The 26,921-nt window shown below is 36.9% G+C and overlaps 1 protein-coding gene across 1 annotated transcript in view; it reads right to left on the minus strand.

Annotated features, from left to right (window-relative positions):
• Positions 1-8,047: 8,047 nt before the first annotated feature.
• The window catches only part of LOC134535806 (alpha-mannosidase 2), an 80,476-nt gene continuing 61,602 nt past the window's right edge, over positions 8,048-26,921 (minus strand). Inside the window, exons 19-21 of the mRNA XM_063375087.1 lie at positions 25,681-25,803; positions 22,809-23,096; positions 8,048-19,908 (exon numbers count right to left, since the gene is read on the minus strand). Of these exons, the coding sequence (XP_063231157.1) occupies positions 19,759-19,908; positions 22,809-23,096; positions 25,681-25,803 (561 nt within the window). The 3' untranslated portion in view covers positions 8,048-19,758. The remainder of the gene's footprint in view (positions 19,909-22,808; positions 23,097-25,680; positions 25,804-26,921) is intronic.

Below are 26,921 nucleotides of genomic sequence, written 5' to 3' on the forward strand. Positions count from 1 at the left end.
ATTGCTTATCATTTAGAATTAGCACAGATGGATTCAGTAGTCGAGGACTATAAGTTTATTTAGTGATAGTAAAGCTTCAAATTACAAATGTGAAATCTGTTTACAATATTCAAATAAGATATAAGTTACTATCAAAAGGAATTGTTTCAAATCATGTATCTTCAAACTCAATTTAATATTATCAGCTCAAATCAGGTTATCAATGAGTGCCTTTGAACAGTGCTTACGGCTATTTTTGCTCAATGGTGTCAGCAAATTGTACCACTGGATATGAACTACACTTAAGGGACAAGGTAAATTCTCAAAAGTAAATTGCAAAGTTAAGTTATTAATCAAACAGCAACTTCTAATTCCATCTGATCAGACACAAAATCAACATTATAGTTAGAACAAAAAAAATTCGTTAATGCCAAAAATTATTCACAATAAAATTTAATTGAAGATGAACTTCTGGAAAATTAGTGTGATCTCAGATTATATGAAAATAAAATTATTTACTTGATCATCGATAGTTTAAGGGACTCTCAAAAATTGTTCAAATGCTATTCAATACGACGATAACCAACCTCCGTCAGTACATGCGAAAGTATGACGACACAGATGACCCCTGGCTCTGAAACAGAGCTGTGCGTGGTCCGGGAACTATGGCTGCTCACTGCCGCTGCTTCCTTCCTCGCAGTGGGAAAGGTCTTGTTCGGTACGCACCAATGGTCGACTTCTAAGTTTCTGTGTGAAACACGGCGCCCTCAACTGCTTCTATATCACCACTGCCGGTCAATCGTTGGCCTTCCTTCCTTCCGGCTGGAGCGGTTTTGATATGAACTTGCAGAAATTCTTCTCCTCAGCTCGATTCTCTTCAGTCAAAAATGTTGATCGCTGGCATTACAGCACGTTGAACAGCGTCAGTAATCAGTCTTGCAGGCTGTAAACTTAGTTGACTTGTTTCATTCGTTTCCGTCGTGAAAATTTGATAGTTAGTTTCAAAGCAACCAATAGATCGTGAATAAACCCTATCGTGGTTGCAGTTTATCGCCTACGACGATTCAAATTTGATGTCACAATAATATAATTCATTAATACTACTTCTGCCACATTGCTTTATTAGTAAAAACTTGAATGTCAGTCGAATCTTGCAAAGTTGATATCTCGTGGATAATCAGAAGTAATAACGATGTCTCTACAAAACCGTGGTAGAACGAATACTCCTTCGCTCTAAAGAATGTACTTTTCCTTTGCTATTTAAACGACTTTCAGATGTCAAAACACAAAACATAAGCTGAATGACCTAGCTATCGCTATTCCCTGGATATGCTGGCCAATCATTAATTTTCTTAAAAGTTCATCTTCTTATAATAATTAAATTTATTATTTAACACATGAATTTCAATGGGTTATTTATAAAATATAAACATTTTATGAAACAAGCAAAGATAAAAAAGAGGAATTTCATATCAGTGTCTAAACACAATCATAGAGGATTAACCTAATTTAAGTTAACAGAATTGTAAAGGGGGAATAAAGTATAAGAATTTAGTTTTCAGTATCTTATGCTTCTCTACCTTCATAATTTAATACAGAAAACAAATTAAAAATGCACACATCACACGATTTTTCACTGGTATTGACATAAAAAGCAAATTTTAAGATAAATTAATATGCATAAGTTTGAATACGGAATTGACTCTAATATTTATCTGAAAAAGCAAACTGTAAATTTCTTTTCTTCTTGCCGAACAAGTCAAGCACTTTGTCCTCGAAACCAGGGTTTTTCACTCTTTTCCTGTGGACACTTAGAAGGCACAAGCTGGACAGACGGTCCTCGCCAGTAGTACTTCTCAGCCACGTCTTCACTTTACGCAGTGTGCTGAAAGAACGCTCTATTGTGCAAGTTGTGGGGGGTATGGTTTGGTAGAATATAAGCAGTCTCCTTACTGCTGGGTAAAACATTGTTTCTGAAAGTATATCATGGAGCTTTGTTTTTTCCAAACATTCCTTATTCGTCCAGACGTCATACCATAATCTGGCTTCTGCTTCCAAGTTGTCGATTTGATAAAACTTTTGCAAACTTTTTATGTCTCTCATGAAATCTTCTTTCGTCTCCTTTTTCATCAAATGTGGGTGAAGAATTCCACCTTTGAAAGGTATGCCTTTATCTCTTTCAAATCTTGTAGTTAGTGACATGATTATAGAATCCATGTATGGATTGTAAATTGCAACTTTGAAATAGTCTTCAGGTGATGAGCACTGGACATTCACGTTACATCTGTGGGTCTGCCTTCCAGCCAATCTTGGGATTTTTATATCTATGTCAAGCTCATTACAATCTTCTTTTACTGCCTCGAAAATGTTTTTGAATTCGTCATTGCTTTCTCTCTGCTTTTGAAAATTTTCTAGCAGGTCAGTATTGATGTATCTGTAGACTGAGTAGAGATCCATATCATAATACTGGAGTTTGTTCACTATTGGTTCTAGATACGAAGAATACCTTGATATAATGTGTAGACAAATAATAAATGTAGGTGATGATGTTGCACTATCTAGTTGGCTGGCACGTGATCTAGTGTCTTGATTCTGTTCGCGGTTATTTGCAAGATGATTAAGACTATTCTTTATTACCAAGAAGTTTTCTTTGAATACTCTGATTGATGTATATTTTTGTGACCACCTAGTTTCACAGAAGAGTGGAATGTTAGGTATTGTTTTTCTACGCAATACACTCTCTCTAAAGAACCTTATAACTTCTTTTACTGTTCCGACAGTGTTACGAATTTCCTGGACACTGTTAAGGTCATTTACAACTAAGTTTAGTCTGTGCGATGCACAGTGGAAATAAACTGCTGAAGGATACTTTCCTCTAATCCTAGCCTGCACTCCAGTTTCATGGCCTGCCATTGTTGAACATCCATCAAAGCCCAAGCCAATTAACTTATTCATATCAAGGCCCAAATTTTCAACAAATTTTAAAATAGATGAAGAAATCCCCTCAGCATCCAATGTAGTAAGTTCTACAAACCCTAAAAATTCTTCTTTTATTGTAAAGTTCAATTTCTCGTCTACAAATCGTACTCCCACTGACAGCTGTTCTTTCCTACTAATGTCAGCCGTTTCATCAGCCAATAATGAAAATGCTGGTGATCTATTTACCTCCTCAACAATCTCGTGTTGTAATACAGAACCACATGTACTTAATAAATCGTTTTGAACTCTGTGTGAAGTATATTTTGCTTTTCCACTATGGTTTATTAAATGATCCTCCAACACTTTGTCACCCGCACTTACTCTAAACAAGAGTAAATCTTGAAAATTTCCTTCACTCGAATTCTTTCCTCTAATGGATATGTCATGTGTGCCACAAAATATTAAAGTAGCAAGAATTGATTTCAGTTTTTTTCTATTGGTATTTACAAGCTCTGATATTCCACTGTCTAACTGTTCGATCACGTTTTTATTTCTCATTTCCAAGGAATCACAAAAACCTTTGGCCTTACTTGTAGATTCGAGATGCCAACTGCTATTTTCATGGCCTCGAGCATCTTCATGAAAGTGTTTGTAATCTTGGTGAGCCTTTATCACAAAAGCACCAAATGTTCCTCTTTTTAAAACTGGTTTAAAAAGAGTACAAAACTTACAAAGCCCTCCCTTCAACTTGGGCGAGTAAACTAACCATGAGTACTTTTCTAGCCAATTTTTTTGAAAAGGCCTTTTTGAAGTTTTTTCCTCATCAATGTCCGTTTTGAAATTATGAGACGAATTTAGAGCTCGTGGGTCTGTTAGTAACTGATACTTGACTTCGTCTGACACTGAATGGTTTATGCATTCGCCTAAATCAAAGCTGTGATTAGCTGTTAAATGTATTTCTTCCTGCTTGTTTACAGTACAAACTGAAGTTGATGGTTTGGCGTCATCCCACTCGGTAGTGTCAGAAGTAGACATTTCAACTGATTCAGCACTAATGGTGGAAGAACATTGTGGCAACGAGACCTTTGACGACTGGCAGTGGTAGAGATTCTGCTCGACAGATAACGTGAAGTTAGAAGGATGTGTTGAGAATGCATTAGAAGTTGTTGTGGGACGCACTTTCGAAGGTACTGGACATGGATCTTTTAATGTGTCATGGAGGTTCTTTTTCTGTGTAGCAGAAACACCTTTTTGTCCAAAGAAATTCCTGATATCCATCTCTGAAATAAATACAAGGAAATTTGTATAAACCCTTAAATAACATGTTCAGTAGTTAACTTCAGAATTAAGAGTACACTAGAACCTCGATTTTACGGAGCCCAGACTCAACGAAGCCGCGATTTTACGAATACATTTTTCAGGAACCATCTAAAATTCGGAAAATTTGACACCAAAACATATTTAATAAAAAAATAAAAAAACCACTATGAAAACATATAAAAATATTAAATTTTAATGCACAGCGTATTCATATTTTAAAGCTAATACAACAGCCATTTACCGTGAGTGAATTTTGTATAAGTTATTGTGGCATCAAACACAAAATCGAAAAGAAAAAATGGACTAGGTACACTTTATTTGTCGCAAAGTTCGAAATTTCTTCGATTGAAAAATTAAGTCAAGGCCGTAAAAATATTTATTTTACTGCAAATGAACTATACTCAACATTCCTTACCCATTCCAACATTTCCAGCTCGTGAGCATAGCAACTGAGCTTGAAACCTTGTTTAGCGTGAGAGAAAGAAACGATATTGAGTAGCTACTTCCTCTCCTTTCCGCTAATCTCCAACAACCCATGCCATTATCTTGACATGTGTCGCATGCATTACCTTCGCTGCATCGGTTTTCCAGTAAACAACGCTCAAAAATGGTATAAGTGACGCACTAAAATGTACTGTGTTTTTAATGAATGTCGTTACAGAGCAGCGTTTTTCTTCACCAAATAAGCCTATGATTAGAGACCGGAAAAATTCGCGGATTCCTTTCGAGACAGGCTGGAATCCAAACTCGTTTAGCTTAATGCTGCGTCAGTGATTGGACCGCAATTTACCTGAAGGACTCTGAGCCAATGGCAAACACTCAACAAAAGAAGTATCGAATCATAAGAATCGCAACAAACAGGTGTCCCGAGTCGGTAGCCAATGACCAGGTGATAGTTGCCCGAGTACATAGAGAATCGTGGAGTCTATCCTAGTGGTCATTGAAACCGCGAATTTTTCAGTCCCTACCTATGATCACTTTTATGAAACAGTACAGGTGTACACTGAACTGTGTGCTTGTTCTCCTCGATTATGTTACTAAAAGTGCGTTCATTAATATTTTTCAAGCCGATCTGTTAAAGATTAACTGATAAATATGGTAATGTGAAGTCCATAAAAATGCAAGGCAGGGAATTCTTCCAGCTCATCAACCCGACCCTGGAATGTCTCGTCTGTGTTCAGTCGTCTCTGGCAAGGAGTGGACAGGTTTGCAAACTCAAATATAAATTTATTTTAGTAGCACGCGTCTTACGAAAAGGAAATATATCCAAGAAAGGCATGTCGGACAACCTACTGTCACCACACAAAAGCTAACATGATGCAATGCGTGGTGCAACTGTGGTTAGTAGCTGTGAGGTAACTTTTATATCACTCGTGCAATGAGGCAAGTTGTGGAATGTTAAAAAAAATAAGTTGAACGCAGGGGAGGGCAGAGGGCAGACGGCAGTCATTGTTTTTACTATTTAATATTATATATATTCCGTTCAATAAATTATAACATGTATCTTCAGGGGGTGGGGTGTTTAAAATGTTTTGAAGATAAAGATTTTACGAATGCAATCCAAGCGACCGTGAGCGTACGTAAAATCGAGATTACAGTGTAAATTGCTTCCGAGTCTACTGAAGGTAGCGGAATCCTTATCCCTTTAAACACTTTTGAAGGGAAAAAGTGGTTTTCCTCTAAATTCAAAATTCCAACATAAATTTTACGTTGTAGACTTTTCTGAACAATAATTCTTATTTGAGTAACTTTAAAGGTGTAAGCTTACCTTAAAAATTGTGAATATTCTGAGCGGATGTGACGAATGAGGAAAACTATGAAACACTACATAATAACAATGATTTTTATCTTTACACTTTTCACTGATGTATTCACACTTAAGTTATTTATACTGACTGAATACACTAAACTAAATCTAGACCAGATGCATAAAACTGTAGACCTAAAGACTATTGAAAAATCTCTATTTTGAGAATTTATTTGTGAACATACACATTATTATAACGAAAAAGCAGCAAAACATTTCGCCGTCTGCAAGCACATGTCAACTGTCGCGTCGTCTAACTCTGACTGGTCTAAATCTGTTTTGTTGTGTTATCGCGTGAACTTGGGTGGGATTACGAAGGGGATGACTCGCCACGGGCGTTGCGCTTGAACAGCGTTTTCTCCCTGTACACAACTCCTTATATAGCAGCAGGGCCGGATTTAGATGTCTTGAGGCCTCGGGGCAACAGAGGAGCGGAGGCCCCCTGGCCCCAAATTATTTTACAAATAAAATGAACAATTTTTTTTCAGTCGAGTTTTCCAATAAATAATTTATTGTGAAATCAAGTAGATTCTCTTAGTATTTAAAAAACATAAATAAATATAATCGGAGACAAGAATTATATGAAATTAAATTTTAGTGTTAATTAATATTTCTGTTAATATTTAACAATAATATAATCATGTATGTACAAAGTACTGTAGGTAAAGGTAAAACAGCGAAAAAAGAATATCAAAGGAAAGGATGTTTACTGGTGTTTACTTGTCGGAATTTGAAAGATTTATTTTCCGAAGTCTCTATTGTGGGGGCCCTCCGTTTGTGGGGGCCCTCCCCTAAATCCGGCCCTGTATAGCAGCAGCAGAAACTAATGCTTGAACTAACATAAAAAATGAAGTATACATGTAAAAAACGATATACAATAATATCTTCGTGTTGAACCACTTCTACATAATACCGAATTTAAATAATTTTCTTCAAAGTAAAACACCTGTCTACACTATAATTTTTTTCCTTCCCTGAAAGCTAGGGGGGGGCCACGGCCCCCCCCTGCCCCCGGGTATGGGCGCCCTTGACTACACTGCCTGTTGACGACCTGCTTAGCTTTTTTATTGGTACATGACTTTATTTACTGTTTTTGGATATCGGCTTTGTTACGTTTTTTTGATGATTCATTTATGTTACTGGTATTAGAACTGGACAAAACTTAGACACGGGCGGTGGAGCTTTTATTTTTTTTCCGCTAAGCTCGCGTCTATTGGCTGGCTGCTGATGGAAGGTCACGAGTCTGGGCGGAGCATTGAGTGAGTTATACTGCGCATGCGCAGCTCAGCAAACAGAGAGAGCCAGCCGGCGGCTACGCCGCGCCATAATAACAGCTGACTGAGTACAATTAATTACCTTTCTCCGCGTACGGCACGCTATTGACAATAAATTTCAATCAATTTGCGGCCTTTTTTTTTTAATTTTTTACTATGACGCAATGTGTATGTAGCTTGTATTTGTTATAAACGCTGCAGGTTGCGACTGTATTTCTTACACTTTTCATTTTTTTTGCCTAATTTTTCACGGTTTCTGAAAATCTTTACGTACGACTGAGGTGTACATACGAACCGGGGGCCGTACGAGTGAGATCAAAAACGTTTAAGATAGAAAGTTGACAAAGTCTGAGATAGCACGGCACCACAATATATCGGCGTCGACCCTGTCTACGATATGGAAACGTAGGAATGCGATTATGAGTGCGGGGGTCATTGAAAAGGTAAATCGGATTTAACGAAACATCGATTTAGAGTAAACATTTTCGGTAACCATAGCACTTCGTTAAATCGGGGTTCTACTGTACCTAGTTTTCTCTTGTGCAAAACTATTAATCTTTAATTGTAAGTATATATTTCAATTTCACAAATATGCAATTTTAAAATAAATTTAGAACATTAAGTTTCAAGTTTCATGCTAGTTTTTCCAGAGTCTAATAATTTATCATCTTTCATATTAAATGAACATCACTGACTTAAAAGGTTGTAACTGCACTAAAGTTTTTAAACAGAAACACACAACAAAAAATGTAAACATATAATGTTTATTACAAGATATTTTGGCTGCAGCCAAAGAATGCTACAAATGTTATAAATAACCATGCAAGCAAACACACATTGCAGGAACCAAAAACAGAATAAAACATTTTTAAAAAAAAGGCAATAAAATTTACAATCCGTTATCACTACAAATCACTCCAGTTACAATCTGACCACACTAGACAAACAACATTAGATGTAGAAACCACTCACCTAGTAAAGATAGTAACTAAATAATTATCACCCAATTGCTGGATGCGATGAAACCATGCTCATGTGTATTCTATTGCAGGTCATGAACATAAAGTCCTTCTGTAGAACTTTGCTGCCAAACAAATTTGTTATGATGAAACTATTTTGCAATAATTATCAACTGACTTGCGAAATAATGAACAGTACATTAGAATTCAGTTTAAAAGTGAATGACTGTGGCCTATACTGATCTAAGACCTTTACTGATCTGTGACCTCAGATAGCATTCTAGATTTTAGGATTACTGTCAGAGCCTTGTCACTGTCCATCATAAAGGACTAATCAATATTGCTAGGACTGTCACACGGTTTCAGCACAAACAAACAAATAAGGATGTCAAGAATCTCAAATACAGAATTAGAAAAAAAAACCAGTTAAGATCATCAAAAATTTTTAAGTTTAGGAAAATTTGGCCAATTTTAGTGGAAACTCAGAAATTTAGAAGAAAAAAAATCAAGTTAAAATGTTAAGTTCCAAAACATTCGGTTGCTGGTTTTCTCGTAGGTACTAAAAATGTTTTTCAATATTTGAGTCTCAAAAAAATGTATTTATATAATGGTAACTGGTAAATTAATAGAAATATTGTTCTTAATTCATTTTGGGAAATTTTTAGCTATACTTCTTTTTTCATAGACATATACAGTAAACTCCCGGTATACCGCGCCCCGATAGATCGCGGAATCGGGTATATCGCGGGTCAAACCATGTCCCCCAATCATAAATGAATAATAATAACAACAACAGTAGAACCTCGTTAATTCGTGATGGTCGGGACCGAGATAATCAAGGATTACCGAATTTCACGGACTAGCGATTAAAAGCCCGGAAGGTCTTGTCAAGCTTCTCAGACACCGGCGTGCAGCTGGGTTAAGGCCAAGGTCATGTGACGTAACATCTACCGAGGCTTACTGCGCCTTGGCAGCAGATGGATAAAAAATAGTAAACTCTCCATTATTCGTGTTAATTGGGACCCGCCGATGCCCGGATAATTAAAATCCTGTAAAAAAAAAAGTAATAAACACGGATAATCCGTTCACGGTAAGGGCCGTCTTCGAATTAGTCTCGGCTTAAAAAAATACGGCACTGCCTAGCCATTAGTTCACGGTCATTTACAACAGCCGAAGAGAGAAAGATAAGATCGTGCTGAACTTGCACACATAAATTTTGGGTAGCCCCCCCCCCCCCCCTTCCCCCCTCATCAAAACTTCGTCCAGCCGAATGCCAGCCAGACACGTCACTCACCAGGCGCCTGCCGTGCGTTGGCGGGTGGAAACAAACAAAGGGAGACGGGAAGCAGAAGTCAGGACATCCCCCTCAAGTTTAAAGAGTGACAAATGTGACAGCTGAAAGGGGGACGACACAAAGGGTCGGTACAAACAGCGTAGCAGAGTTTGGCGGCCCATGCGAAGGCTTGCAGTGTTTGCCGGCCGCCGGCCCGCGTGACGTTAATTTTAGGCGCTGACAATATTTACTTCTCTTTTTTTTTTCTGCACTTTTAAATCGTCCCGGATTATTCGATTCCCGAATTAGCGCGTCACGGATTAACGAGGTTCTACTGTAATAATAATGCAATAAATGGTTGACAGCCGATTAGGATAATTTTGCGTTGTCACTAACAAACTAAGCAACGGGCAGAAAAAAGCCTAGGCGTAGAAAATGTCCGCAGTGAAATTCTTAACAAGATATCTCCGTAAATTATTCCTCTATCTTGTAGTGTTTTCAAATTATGGTCCAATCCAGCCCAGTGTTATTTTCTGAAACACTAGTTCTTAACATTTTTTTTAACCCACAAATAAAGCATCGGACAGGGGACCCGATTAAGCCCACCGTCCAGCGACATTATCCAGCGTGACTCGGCTGGGGATTGATTTTGGATAGGTTTGGTTGACGGCAAGCGCTGGGAGGGGAGAGGCGAGCCGAGAATATGCGACCAAGACACCCGGGTAGACGGGAGGAGTGGAATATAAGCGCCAGAGATGAGAGGGGCGATTAAGCCGAAAGGGGGGAAGACTGGTGACCTTGAGTAGTTCACTCATTTCCGTCGGCACACTTCTCGTGGTCACGTGTGTTGGCAAGCGGAGACATATAAATGTTTTGTTATAACTTGAACCTACAGACGTAATTTTATTCGTTGTATTATACACGTTCATCTTTTTACTTTGGTATAATGTTTTAACATTAAATAGTAAAGTAAATCAGCTAGCGTATTTTTAATCTTTGCCGAGGAATTCCCAGTGGACCAATACTTACGTGAACCATACTGTACCACTTTTGCCGTGAGGTAGTAAACAAGCCCCGGATATGTTTATGTGTAGCGGACTCCCGACCTTTAACCAGAGGCTAGGGAATATAACACTTGCCGATCCGAGCCACACACACTCAGCAACTCGACACAGCGTTTGATAGAATAAGTAAAGACAACGTTTAACAGACTTTTTAATACGGCGCCACTTATTGCGCTAAAATTATTTTGGCGCAATTTTTGTATCCCACATGTGACCATTTATAATTTAATGTAAGCATGGATAACAAAGATTAGCCACTTTACACGATAGACGATTCTTTATTTTATATTGTACGAATGCTAGAATCGTTTTTCACGTATCTGCTGCATACTTCTGCAAAAGACACGCTATCTGTAAGTACGTAAATCTAGAATTTTTATTTTGTCAATCAAACTCGGTACTTTGCGATTCATTTTCGGTTTGAAGTATTACTATGGCCTTTCTATTTAGAAGACTTTGACCACAGAATCGTGTGTAACCGCACACACTGCCCTTACTTTGTTACGGACACTCAGACGAAGCAGATACTGTGGCTGACACCACGAGACTGGCAGCAGCTTGTGTGCCGCACGTGTGTATGGCGGCGTGTGGCGCGCTCGTAGGCCGTGCGACAAACTGTGCGCGGCATGCGGGAAAAAAAAATCATTTAATATTTATCTTTAAAATTTATTATTTTTATTTTTTCACCCGCGTTTAGTGAAAACTGCGGATGCAAAGTCCGCACAAAGGCGGGCCGTCTATACTGTGCGTGCTTGCCGACCTATTAGAACACAGGCGGTGTTTTATGACTTTTGACCTTGGTCACATCGAAACATCGCGGTTATGCAACAACGCGGGTAAAAGTTATGTCCCCCGACAACCGCGTTAAATAGGGAGTGTACTGTATTTACATTATCTAAAACAATAACTTTTTTTTTCTAATTGATGCAAACACAAATTACACTACTCAGCAAGTACAGTAAACTCTAAGACTGTGATGTACGTTTTCCCGCTTATTACGTTCAGTATTTGTGGAAAAAAATAAAACAATAATGTTTATATTTAAACTTTTAAACTCTTTTTATTGTTAATTATTTAAAATTTAAGTTTTTCCAAACAATAACAACAAAATAATTTGTACAGAACATGACCGTCGAAACCTGTGACACACGCCACACACTGTTACAAGTGAATTTTTCGACAAATCATCTGCTTGCATTCGTATAGACTGAGAGGCTGTTCCATTTTCCCTATTCAAGTTATACCACGTGATGAATACACAGCACACCAGATTACCACCAGCCAATATTGTTGACCTATTTGCATTTTTATTTTATTTTCTGCAAGTAGTGCACGCACTTTGTATCATGCTCAGTAAACAATAATAAATTGATAACCTGCAAGTAAGGGGTTTTAGTTTGCGATCTTTTAAGGGTTGATTTTAAGGTTATTAAGCATAAAAAACTTTAGTGTTGTGAAAAACAGTGTTTAATGGCATCTACAAGTAGTGGAGGACCCATTAAATGGAAAGCATTGTTTTTTAAGAAAAACTGAAAATAATATCGGAAGTTGATGAAAAAAAAAAAACTCGGGATGCCGATTCATAATGAGGCAAGACCAACTTTTGGCTATTGGTATTTCGTCAAAGTGTGAAAAAATGAAGGTTGGTATGTACACAAAATGTTCCAGATAGTGTGAGAACGAGTTTGTGAGAATTGGACAATTTTGTGTTGCGTCAGTCTGAAAATATATTACCTAAACAACTCTGAACGAGTATTTTACTATTTTTCAAAACAGTAAATATTATATTAGTTACTGTTTATTGCCAGTGTTGTTTTGATAAATTTTGTTATTGTGGTTATTGAATTAAGTTCAGTTTAATTTTTAAGTTTACTGATACTTGTATGAATTTCCAGCATGCTGACGATAATAATATTTAAGTGTAATTTTTGAGTTAATACAGTATTTCATTTGAGTAAAATTTGTTTTTATTTAGCAACTGAATTTGAAATATGTAGATGCATTTCCCTTTTTTAGAGAAGTTTTCCTGTTGATAAGCTTTTTGCATCCAGTCCCTTGAAAAAGTCTTAACAGCATTACTTTTTTAAGGATTTAAGACAGAAGAATAAAGCAAAGTTTCAACGACTACCAACAAAAAGAAATACCATCATTTTGGAAGAATATGTAATTTCAAAGATTTTTTCCCAAATCTACACTGAATTAAAGCAATGGCATCAGTATTATTTAAGTTGAAACTTCACAGTTTCTTTAATTTATTCTGTGATATTTGTATGTATTAACTATCCTGTACTTCATGCAATTGTTTACCCTTGGAAAAAAAACTTTATATTACATAATAACCATACTTTTGTATTAAATAAATTATTTAGCACTATAACTACTGAGTAATTTCTAAGGACTGTGAAAACATTTTGAGTTAATGAGAGTTTTGTATTAAAAGGATTTTAATTAATAAGGTTTAATTGTACATGTACTTGCCTCGTGCCAACTGCTAAACTTCAACCAAATTCTTTAAAAGATCAAGATAAAGTATTTTTTAATTTTTTAATATTGGCCACAATTACCTTTACTATCGTAAGTTTATTCATCTTGCAAAGTTAAGCTATTCCTTTTGCTTAATGTTCACAATAACTACAAACACAAGGACCAGTTACTACCAAAATCGAGACACAATTTGATGACTACACAAATGACATTACGCTTGCATAAAGACGAGACAGAGGAAGGAAGAATAGAAATTGTGATTTTATAAAACTTTATACATACATGTTCCCTATACACCACATAACTTAAGAGAACATACGTAATACTCTTGTAGGCTGATAGAGAATCCTGATATTTTTTTGAATCAAATATAAAATTATTCATGAATATCAAATCAAATACTGAATATTATTCTAATCAAATTCAAACATAGGGTGAAACTTTTTCTTCACGTTTCAAAAGTATCCAAGGAAAATTGATGCAGTACAAAGTGAAATCAAAAAGAGAAATATATGCATGCAATCATAATAGTGTGGCAAAAAAAATGTGAGAAAATCAAAAATCTGAAACTATATTTTCTTAGGCCAGTAAATTTTAAGTTTGAAAATGGTTTTGTTAATACAACTGACAATGTATAATAACAGAGTTCTGTTACATACAAAAATTAGTTGCAGGAAACCAATCCCAAAAACTCTATAAATTTTCTCGGCTTCAAACATGTTCCATCAATTTTTTTTAAATCAAAGAATCCCACTTATTGTTACTATCAAAAAGGAACATTAAAAGAAATATTTGAATACCTAAGATCCCTATGTGAAATAAACAATCGAGTGACAAAGAATTTTAGCTTACACCAAAAAGTAACAGAATTGCAGTTCAACAATCAGGGTTGCTGCCAGCTTGAAATTCCAAAATTCCCTAACTCAGACAAAAACTATCCCGCGGCTCACTTGATGTTGCTTTTTTGGGGGGAAAGACGTATGTGCCTTCAAATGTGTCACCTTAGCTAAATTATTGCCAATTTAGATGTATACAAGTGTTTTTATACAATTGCTAAAGATTCACCTAAAGCTTGTAGGCTATCAAGCTTGTATGTAAGCACCCGCAAATAAGTGTACCCCCTTTGTGGTTTAAAAAAAAAAAAAAAAAAAAAAAAAAAAAAAAAAGGGGTTTCAGGAAAAGGAAAATCAACAAAATTTCATGATTAGTAAACGTTTGAGCAGTTTTTCAGTTGCCTGAACGTTGGCGGAAATGGTATTTTCGGGTTAATTTTGCTATCACAACAAAAAACTACAGAAATATTCAGTGATTTCCCTGACTTTTTCCTAGTTTTCCATGTTTTCTATACCTGTAGCAACCCTGAACACTATAGTCAAAATATGCACGGTTTTGATACTACGAGAAAACAACTATTCCTAGAGTCCAGTAACCTACCTCACCCATTCACATCCACTCACACAATCTGCGAGGGAGCTCAGCAACAGGCTTAAACCTCAAAGTTTGATGAAAGTAAATTCACTGCCAAAAAATGTTTCTTACTGCAGAATTTGTCCCTGCAACTGGCTGCTGTTAAAATCATTGCTCTCAAACCAATTGTAAAAGTAACTGTAAATGAAACTGTAGACCACACGTTTTATGGCTGTAAAACCGCCACTACAACTGACTAGACACTTCACTGGCAAGACTACCCTCTGCACCAAGCAACATAGACCCCACGGCACAACTAACATGCACTATTTACATTGTGTAGTAAAACATAAACATTCCCTTATAATGATCTCTACTGCATAAACACACAAAGCTTTAAAACAGCTTCAAGTGGAACTCTTACACTAAAAATAATATCAAATTTTACAGTAGATGCTGCTTTAAACATCATAACAAAAAAATAACAAAAACCTAAGTGCATTCCTGCTACAGTAAAACCTCTATTCTACGTACAATCACGGTTCTCCAAAATTTGTCCGTACGAACCAGTGAGGCCTAAATCACGTCCATGTGGCTACTCCCCCCCACCACCAACCTTTTTCCCTCTGCTGCCGTGGGAAATGAATTGCTGTTGCCGTGTCTATAAGGTCACGTACATGTGCCTTTGGAAAACAAGTAAGGTTTTTTACGTGTATGTTTATTATGCTGATGTATTTTCGATCGAAATGATATCCTATTCATGCAGAAACAACACTTGGGCTAATCAAACATAAAAATAAAAAAAAGACTCAACACTATGTCTAGGCCAAATATACAGCTTACGAAGGCAGTGCCGTACGGCCCGTTTTTACATTTTTGATATTTTATATCAATAAAATAATAATAATAATTAACACGTAACATATTCGCTCAAATAAAAAAATACAGTGGGTTCTTTATAAATGTAGATAAGATTAGCTAGTAGGCCTAAAAACATTGTGAAAAACGTAACGTTTATAGTTGGCAGTGAGCATTTTAAATCGCAAAAAATATATATTTTATAAAGTTTCTTTTATTTCTAAACATGTATTAATTTAAGCCTAGGCGTGTAAAAGAAGCATAGCAATGGGTATCACACGCTACACACAGCAGAATATACGTCGCACTTTTAGGCCATGCCGAAATATTGGTACGAGACATAAACATCACAAAATAAAATGAGCGGAGTCTTGTAACTGTTTTATAAGTATTTAATAATTTAAGAAGTATTACACAGTTGACACATATTTTTTAACTAACTATTTCTTTCTGGGGATTGTAAATAATAATTAATCATTGGTATCAAGACATAAAGATGAACGTAAACTTGAAAATGTCACGGCAGCGAGAAAACTGGTGCGTATACCAATAAACTGGTATCAGAACTTGACAAAACTGGTACACGGGAGGTGGAGCTTATATTTTTTTCCCGCTAAGCTTGCATCTATTGGCTGGCTGCTGATGGAAGGTCACGAGTCTGGGCGGAGCATAGAGTGAGTTATACTGCGCATGCGCAGCTCAGTAAACAAAGAGAGCCAGCCGGCGGCTACCACTGCGCTGTAACAACAGCTGACCGAGTACAATGACCTTTCTCCGCGTACGGCGCGCTATTAACGGTATATTTCCATCAATTTGCGGCCTTTTTTTTTAATTTTTTACTGTGACGCAATGTGTATGTAGCCCGTATTTGTTATAAACGCTGCAGGTTGCAACTGTATTTTAATAGTGATGAGACTTTCGATACTTCGATACCTCGATACCTCGATACCTTCGATACTTGACGGTATCGCAAAGTATCGAGTATCGAAACTGTAAGTTCGATACATTTTTTCGATAGCGGAATGTTTGTTCATTTGTATTGAATTAAGTTTTGTTTCGCCATCATACAAAATACAACTAGAACAGCTTTTCAGCCGTAATTATGATAACCAATAGGCGTACTTTAGAATAAATTATAATTATATAAGTCGTTTCTGCAACTTGCCAATAGTAAACAAACGGTAAAGTAAGGTTATATTGTTTTTGTTTCGTTTTCAAGAAGTTACTTTTTTCGTACGTAACACTTCTAACATTGAATTCACAGGAAATTTGAAAAAAAAATTAGTAGAAATAGAAATATCGAGCACTTAAAATTCATATTAATTGACTCCACTCGCAATCCGTCGCAATAGTAGCAATAACACGCCTAGTAATAACAGTCAACATCATAGAGTAAGTACATGTCTCATCTCTCGTGTATGGTAAGTACCAGAGATGTGTATCGATATTATGAATGTTTTCAATTGCCGCGGTCGTATAGTAACATAAATTGGCGCCACCAGTGCGAACTATCATTGTTTGCGGCAATTTTATTTAAGAGAGCGCTATCTTTATTTACATTTGTTCGCGGTAAAAAAAACGTGTACTGGAAAATAAAGGTTTAACTCTCTTGAAGATTGTATTTCGCTTCTATTTTTTATATTCAAGTCTTTAAAGTTGTTTGCAGTTTGAAAATATGTGCTCTTTTTGGTCAAGTGTTTAAAAACGTGCTAAAAGTTGTTGCAGTAAGATGTCAGATGTTTGGAAGTACTTTTTTATAGACAGCAATGACAAAACAAAAGCTGTGTGTATTTTTTGTAAGAAATCATATTCACGAGGACAACGTTTGTTTAACACTAGCAATTTGAAGAAACACTTGGGCAGCAAGCACAAATTTGAAATTGCCGAAGCAAACAGTAAACGACTCAAGCTTGCTGTACCAAATACAACAGAAGTTTCAAATGCAGCTGAAAATCAAAATGAGACTGTGCCCATTGAACATGAAATTGCAGATGTTGGACCATCTAGCTCTGGCTCTGTGAGTGTAAACACTGCTTCATGCCTACCGAAACCAGCCAGCAAACAGGTAACTTTAGGAAGTTACATTGATAAGAAATCAACATTTCGACTAAGCGATTCTCGAAGCAAAGCCATAACCAAAAAAATTGCTGAAATGATTTGTCTAGACAACCAGCCCTTTAGTTGAAAACAGAGGTTTCACACAATTGTTGCATCACCTTGAACCTCGCTACCAGTTACCTTCGAGGAAACACCTTTCAGCAAATGTGATACCCAATCTGTACCAAGAATGCAAAACAAAGGTAAAAATACAGATAGAAAACATTGAGTTTGTGAGTGTAACTACAGATCTTTGGTCTTCTACAGCAAATGACGACTACCTTAGCATCACTGTTCATTTTCTAAATAGTGAATTTGAACTGAAACACTTGTGTTTGGAAGTGATTCCTTTCCCAGAACAATCACACACTGGTGAAAATATCAGAAATCTAATGCTGCAAACTTTTGCTGATTGGAATCTTGCAGAAGCAAAATTAGTGGCAGTTGTGCGTGACAATGGACGGAACATTGTGAAAGCACTTGAAGAATCACAGTTTGAACACATACCATGTTTGGCCCACACGCTTCAGCTAGTTGTGAATAAGGGCATCTTGAGTTCACCATCAGTATCTCATTTGACTGCAAACTGTAGACGTGTAGTTGGTCATTTTAAACATTCAGTAGTAGCATGAAAACTTTTGAAAGAGGCTCAACAGACTTTGAATACCCCCAACACAGAATGATTCAAGATGAGCCTACTCACTGGAACTCCACCCTACACATGATGGAGCGTCTTGTGGAGCAGAAGCAAGCTGTGATATTGGTAGACACTGAGCATCAGCTGCCTGTTCAGTTCACAGCACATCAATGGGAGTTAATGCAACATGTAGTGGGTCTTCTCAAGATTTTTGATAAAGCTACATTCACTCTAAGGAGAAGTGATGTGACTTTATCAGAAGTGTTGCCCATTGTCACAAGTACATGGCGTGAGCTTGAAAAACCTTCAAACATTACCGTTGTTCAAAATTTGAAGAGTGAAAATGAAGTGTGAAAGCTACGAGACAGAACCTTTATATTGCCTAGCTACTTTGTTGGATCCAAGATTTAAAGGTTTTATTTTTAGAACACCTGAAGTATATGAAAATGCTAAAATAATTTTGATTAATGCTGCTAAAGAACTGGACATGACATATAATGTTACTGTAAGTATTTTAACTTTGTTCATGCATTTTTCTCTAACTTTACTGCCAACCATTGTACTGCCAACTTGTAACTGCTATGTTATTAGGAAGAAGAAAAAGTTGGAGCAACTTTCTATTCAGAAGTCATTTCGCAGTCTGCTCTGTCAGTCACCAACATTGGACAGTCAGCAGATAATGAAGTTAAAGTGTATCTGCAGGACCCACTGTTGCCGCCCAATACCAACATATTTGCTTACTGGAAAACTCAATATGCGTTTCCTCGCCTACGCCAGATAGCAAGGAAGTACCTTTGTATTCCACATGCTACTGTTGAGTCTGAACGGCTGTTCAGTACCGCTGGACTTGTTGTTGACAAGAAAAGAAGTAGACTTGACCCTGAACGAGTTAAAATGCTTGTGTTTCTAAACAAAAATCTGTGATTTTTATTGAGCTAAAACATGATATCAATAGGCCTATCGTAAAGGTTAACTGTTAAATCTACTATAAATTTAAAGTATTCTCATTACAATACTACATTTCTTATTTGCTTCCGAAAGTTCTCATTTGTATTTTTGTAATAAAGAGGGAATTTATATAGTTTAAAACTAATTTATGTTATTTGTAATAATTGTTACTTAATGGGAAAATATTTTTCCCTGGAGTATCGAAAGTATCGAACTGAAAAAACAATAAAGAATCGAGTATCGAAAGTGTGGTATCGTCCCACCTCTATATTTTAATAAACTTTAACGTATTTCTTACACTTTTCATATTTTTTTTGCCTTATTTTCTGTACGTACGAGCGAGGTGTACGTATGAACTGGGGGCCGTACGAGCGAGGTTTTACTGTAGTTTGACTGTTAAGGAAGAAACTTCAGACGGCCATTCCTGCCAAAAGGCCAAAATTGAAATTCATTAAACCCGTGCCAGCTAAACACAAATTAGGACATGCCTCCGTGACTGTGAGAAAACACAAAGCAAGAATTCAAACATGTTCGTGTTGGTTGGAATGCACTATGCACAGTACAATTTGTTCTCTTCAGCGTCACCCGCCACAAACAGTGTCCTGTGCCAAGACCTTGGCCGCCTACAAAATATTCCAGCTTTTGATACAAAAGTTTAATCTCGTCAGCATTGCTCCCAGAGTTGAGAAGTCACGACTCCGACCGGCCGGGAGGAAGCGTCCACTGCGCGAACTATCTGGCAAACACAAACGCCAGCATCTCCATCGGGCAGATGGGCTGGGAGGCGTGCTTGCTGACTTGCTTCCCGTCGTGCATGAAGGACAGCGACGATTCCCTCATGTTGTTGCCGAACTGGCGTGGGAACAGCGTGCCCACATTCAGCTAACAAACAAACAAACAAGGAGTTTTTTAATTTTGAAGTACAAGAAGAAAGCTAGCCATGTCAGGCAGTCCAAACAAATCTGTAATAAAATTTTCCTCTCATTCCCTGACCAAAATTTAAATATTCTCTGACTATTTTTATGAAATAATTTATTTATTTGCAATTTTCTGAAAGAAATAAAGAAAATGGAGTTTCTACCATTCCCTTAGCTTAGTTCTCTCTCCTCATTATTTATTTATTTTCATATTTAACTTTTATACATCAAAACTTATTGTAAAACAAAATTATTGATATTAAGTATTACATTAATTTTGAGCTACACAGTAAACAGGATTTATAAAATAATTAAATAAGTAATTCTTTTCTTTAGTCTTCGAAACACATATTTAAAGAACACAATTTTAATTACATTTTCCTGTCAAATTACTATCACTGGGGAACTACCATGACTTTTAATTTTTAAATGATTCCAAGTAGTCTCTTTATTATTTTTCATGACTAATTCTAACTTCTCAGACATTTCCCTAGTTTTCTCTGACTTATGAACTACCTGTAGGTGCTTTTAAACAATAAAACAATACTTTATCTAAACATCAAGATTGTATGCCACAATTTTTGTTGTTTTCTTAATTTATAAGCTAGAAATGAAGATACGCTTTAAGAAGCCACCATATTTCATGCATGAAAGGTAAATTTTTTATAAGAAAAAATTAAATAAACTCAATGTTGAATTTTAGACCCTTTGCGAGCCTCATGTGCCACATACTCTGACCACACCTCGACTCCAGTCTTTCTGGCACCACACAATTAACTACCTACACCTGAGAGAGAACATTCTTGCTAAGGGTGTCCTTTGTCCTGCCTACAAATAGTCTTTGATCTATCTACTCTCTGCCACTGGCCGCAAAAGGAAGCTTCTCTGATCGCAATCTGGCAGATGAGAGTGTTGGTTCAAGATGCCAACAACGCAAGAGCTTTAATGCATTCGATCCACAATGCACTCTCAGTATGATGAGACATTAAATTACTAAAGCACCAAAAAGCTGAGACTAAAAGATGTACCAAGTTTATGGATGAACGAACAAACCTGAATCAAAAGATATTACCTAACAAACTAGATACATAGTAACTATATCTGCCGAGATGATATCAAGGCATTACGACACTATCACAAATTTTACTCTGACTGATTTAGTATTTTTTATGTGAAATAATAAAAGTTAATGTTTTTGTTTATGAATAAGCATTACTCAGTGAACTAGTACAAGCACAAAATGTTACAAGTGCCCAATGATATGACAGTTTTGTAATGCACCAGTTTGACTGTACAGACCATAGTAAATTGATAGCTTTTCTAGTGTCATTTTCATATTTACAATTAATTTACATTGCATCTTACTAAATGTAAAGCACCAGTTAGTTAAAGAACAATTGGTTTTGCTGCCCCAGCACAAAATCAGTTGTTCCCAAGAACAGGAAAGCAGTAAACAATTCAGGGAGATAGGGAGGTTGTTGGGAGAGCAGGCAAAGAAAGGAAGGAAGCAGGAGGGACCATTAAACTTCATGCCTTCTCTCTTTCTCTCATATTTCCAAGACGTTACATCAGCAGACCCATCTGTCATGTTCTTGCCGGTCAAGAGGTTCAGGCAGTAAGCGACACCTTCTGAAAGCACTCGTAAAATCTGGCAGAGCCAATAATTTTTCAACTGAACTGTTTCCAGAGCTGAGGATGCATAAACTCTAAGAATAGAATCAGCACAGCGGCACATTGTGTGAAGATTAACCAATCAAATTTAAACGTAAATAGTACAACCCGGTTATAACATTCCCGTTTGTAACATTTTCCCGCCTACACCATAATTTCATGGTCCCATCATTTCTCCATTTATCACAATCCTTTAATTTCCCGCCTGAAACAATATTAAAATTTCTACATTCCCACCTTTAACGTTTAAATTTGCTTTGATAACTGCCACAATTTTCAGTATCCCTTCCTTCAAAGTCATAATTTAGAGTGAAACCATAGCTAGAAAATACAGCACACATATACAAACATCAGATTTTTACATTTGTGTTGTTCACCATAGACGTGGTACACACGCACTCCACATCTTGCACCGGATCGACTATCAATATGGTGTCATGTTCGCGCTCGTTAGCCTATGACTTGTTCTATTATACTTATGATGCGCATTTTGTGCACTGGTATGGTCGGAAACAGTGCTACTGTATTCTATGGTGCTGGTTTTTGTTTCAAAGGTTTAACACCTTGAGATGGTTAAATGTTCTATGGATATATTCACGGCTTTTGTTTGTGGTTAACCTTAACCGTAATTATTTTTTTTCACTTACTTATTGTCGTCACGATCATATTTAATTAAAATACGCCGTATTGAAATTTTATTCAGGTTATTGTACGGCAATGATGGCCGATAAATATAAGCAAAATTCATATTCTGTAGCTGAAAAAATTCAGTTTATTAACCAAGTGGACAGGAACCCCAACAAAACGCGTGTTGTGATTGCAAAAGAGTTGAATAATTCTGTTTCGACTCTGAACTGTATCGTACAAAACATTTTTTTTTCTTTAGCATATTATTAGGTATTATCTATAAATAAAATTAACCAATTTTCCACTCTATTGCTGTATTTAGTGTATTACTCCTGTACTTTGTGTTGTTTTACCTATACTCTTGAATTTAATCAATCCACGCGTAATTTATACAAAGTGAAGATGTAATTTTATGATTTCCTGCTTATAACATTTTTTTAAGTTGGTCCCTTGGAGAATGTTATAACAGGGTTGTACTGCAGACACTAAAAATTAAGTAGAGCCATATCTTGGTAACAATATGAAACATTTTTAATGTTGTGCATGCAGTGAAAGGTGCCCGCTCACCAGGCCGTCGCCGGGGCGCGGCCCCCCGGCCGGCCCCGGGAAGCAGGCGTCCAGGTGCTGGCGGTGCAGCAGCAGGCCCACGGCCCTGCCAGAGTCCTGCGGGAAGGAGTGCACCTTCACCAGCTGGATGTCCACTCCGGGCTCCTGCGAGACCGGGGCGTGGCCGGGCCCCAGGCTCTCCCCGGGGGCCGCCCGCCACAGCAGGCGCAGCTCAGGGTGCAGCAGCGACTGCAGGGCGGCGTGGCTGGCCAAGGTCAGGAACCCCGCCGGGTGGTCGGGCGAGGTCGACTGCCACAGACAACACCACCGGCCGTGCCAGAGACAAGATGTTTCAATTCTATTTTTAGCTCAATTAGGTTTTTAAAACAGAAGATTCCTGTGTTATTGTTTTTATATTTATAAAAGCGGTTACTCGACTAAAATGGTGGTAAAGTTTACATGCTATATTTTTACAATAAAATCATTTGTAAATTCAGAACAATAAAAATAAATCAGCATGAATTTGAGGTTTAAAAGAGATTCAAAAAGAAATACACAAAAAAAAAATACCAATTAATTTTTTTGATCCATGCACTTTGGTACAGATTTTTGTTTGAAAATGAAATGCATTGCATTTCAAACATTAAAAGATTTTTTTTTTTATGATTTGAATTAAGTTTTGAATAAATACTACTTAGTTCCATTTTACAAATTGCATTTCAGTGCTATATGGTGAATTAACTTGCATTTTGGTGTTACAGAGTGATTTGAAACACATTTTTATGTTATTTCTGTTTTATCGCATTTTCATCTTGTACCTACTGACATTGAAAGTCAATATATAGTTTTACAGGACGGCAACTCTTTTGGCAAAACCAAATTCCAGGTTTTTACCAGGATTTTTAATGTTTGATGGCTTTAAACAATTCAAGTGTTTCTCACAAATTTCTCAGCAAGAAATCTTTACTCCAGATTCAAGGATTCCTGATTTTCCTGATAAGGTGGCCACCTTGTTTTAATGGTAATAGAAAGTGTAGGAATGGGAAATTTAACCCTATAAAACAGGAACATGTACTGAAATGAAAAATAACAGAATCAATGAACTCTAAGTGAACTAAAAACATAGACAGTGCAGTAATGTGACTTGGTGGCCGGAATCCACATGCTAGTGGTTTGATGATGCCGCGTTACAGAATGTGCTGAACTATAGAATGCCGGATGTATTAATTTTATAATGATGTTACATTTATACAAAGCACACTTTTACTGTTTTACTGTTAAAACATGTAGACATCTGGTAGGTAAATGTTAAATAAAAAAATACACTAACTCCTATAATTTGATATGAACAGGGCAGAACCTACACAAATGTGTACATTCTTAGATGTTGTATTAACAATTAAATGTAAGTAAAACATACCGTATTTGCTCGCGTAAAGGCCCCGCCCGCGTATACGGCTCCCCCTCTCCTTGTTTTGTAAACATTTTTGAGAAAAAATTTAAAAACGTGTTTTTCTGGGTTTATCTGAGGGCAGGGCAGCTTGGCATGCATAAAACAGCAAGCCATGTATTGCGAGCAGCAGGAGGTGATTTTGTAAGCGGCAGTGATACAGAGACTGGTATTATAGTTTGTCCGCTCTCAGTAGGACCGTCGTGAGGCGTGACAGACGTACGCAGTTAGTCGTATCTCAAACGACATAAAGATAAAGAAAGCTGGACTCGCGCGCTTGTGTTGATGTGCAGTGTTGTAGGAAAAGAAGAGGGGAAGTGAAGGAGGAAGGGAAGTGGTATTTCTAATACTCCTTTGTCTGGTTGGCTGGCTAGCTGGCAGGAGGGAGGTTAAGCCACGCCTCTGCCTCTCTCCCCCCCTGCCGCAGCGCTGCCTCTCCCCCCTGCGGACTCGCTGCCTCTCTCTCCCTCCTGCCGTGTCACTGCCTCCCCCACCCTCCCCCATTAGAACAAAGACGCACGACTTGCCAGTCGTTCCGCCAGCTGTTTCATTTAATCAAAATTTAATTGGCGTTTAAATAAGTTGTGGCAGTATTTCATTTTGCTTTTATTAAATGTTAGTTTTTCATACCTGAAAAAAGAAAAATCTATTTTTTCCTCCAAATTCGCCTATAAGCCCCATCCCCTTTTTTGGAGTCGAAAATTTGGAAAAAAAAAGGGGGGGCCTTTACGCGAGTAAATACGGTATTATAACATGTCTTCTCATACCATTAATAATAATTATTTATTGGCCTAAACTATAAATTACTTAAACTCAAAGTGTAAACAAACATAACGATAGGTTTCTTACTAGTAGTCTGTAAACTGATGTACTTTATCTGCTGGTTAGATATTTCCAGAGAATGTATCCAATGCTGTGTGTGTGGAGTGAGAGCGACCAGATATCTGGTAATGTGTGGACTTGGCCCGGCAGAGTCCTGTGCTGACAGTGTGTGATGACTGCAGTGTGAACATAAACGGGAGGTGGATTGCCCGAGCATTTCTTATCACTAAGAATACAGTATCTCAGAGTTAGCTGGCCCTGTGCGATATTCACACAGGGAATAATTGGAAAACATATCAGGTCAAAAACAAAAAAACATTTTAGATTTTGATTTTTTCTTTCTTTTGAAAAAAGACTTATCAGAATTACTAAAAACTCTGAAGTTTCAATATATAGGGAATACATAAACTTTAAGGGGGAAAAAACAGCAAATATCAACCTTCGGTAAAGAGTTTTAGAACTAACATAAATTTTCTGCACCTACTTTTTGCATTTTTTGTGTTTTGGTACAGACTTTTTGCACCGCTTTTGCCTTATTAGTTATTACAATACAACCTTTGATAAATTTTATTTACAGTTGTTCTGCAGATCCTATGTGTAAGTTATGGGCATGGCTCACACCTGGCACTTGGTGGTTCTCTTCTCGAGCAGCAGACGGAACGTCAGGGGCGTCGGACGGTTGTCCATCACACCCTGCCCCAGGCCTCTGTTGTCATCTTGGTTAAGTCGTCTATCTTGCATCACCTGTGCATGCAAAATAACTGTTACTAAAGCAGAACTCTTCATGAAAATGATTACATTAGATACCCTGTTATAATGTTCTTAAAGGTGGCATAAGGAAAGAAACATTATAAGCAGGAAATTTCAATTCAAAACTTATCAATGTTTTACCGATGGACTCATCAAAACTATGTAAATAAATACAATGTTAAAACTACTGATGGGTACACTTGATGCTCTTTTTTGCTTAACCAAGCCAACAAATTTTTAATTTCTTCATGCTTACAGCTTCTATTTTAATTGCTGAAAAAAAATAACCGCAGAGGTTAACACTGGTACCAAGATGCTAACTTTGCTGAAGTTGGCTCTATCCGCTGAATCTATTTGGCCGCCTTGGTGCGTCATCGTACAAAGAGCTTGAGACAACAGTCTACGTGATTCAATGCCACTAAGGCAATTTCCAACCCGGTTATTATATTTTACATCAACATGTGCAATGATGCTGATAGAACTTATGCATAAGGACCTGCCTACAGGTGTTAACTACCAAAAAAAAACAAATTCAAGAGGTAACCAATGTTCAGATAGCATCAGAGCCTCTGAGGGCCACCAATGTGGTTTTTTTTTATTGTAACTTAAGAAGTAATTCATAATTTTGAATTTTACTTAGGTAAAAAATAAACATTTAAAAGTTTAATGCGATTGTTTTTCTTAACAAATATCTGTGGTAATGAAATCCTCACAAACAGCCAAATTGAAAAAAGAGAAGCTGAACGAAAAGCACATAATCTAAGTACGTATGTCATTTTAGTGATTTTTTCTGCACTAATTTCCTTTTACAAATTTTTCCGTGTTAATAAGTTTTTATCATCCAGTCCCTTGAAAAACATCTTAACAGGGTTTTAATGTAATATAATTCCCACCAACAAATGAAAAGAATTTGAAAGTAAACAGCGGGCAAAGCTGTTCTAGGCCGCTTCCCCCACCCGCCACCCCCGGCAAGATACTAAATAATGTGTTCATTCCTGGCAAAAAAGGATGTACAAAAAAATTATATTCTACATTATTTTACCTTCCCATTTTATTCACTTATAACTGACTGATTCTGATTATGGCAAATACCGATACTTATAAAATACGTT

The sequence above is a fragment of the Bacillus rossius genome, chromosome 10 (assembly GCF_032445375.1).
Source record: "Bacillus rossius redtenbacheri isolate Brsri chromosome 10, Brsri_v3, whole genome shotgun sequence".
Classification (NCBI taxonomy): domain Eukaryota; kingdom Metazoa; phylum Arthropoda; class Insecta; order Phasmatodea; family Bacillidae; genus Bacillus; species Bacillus rossius.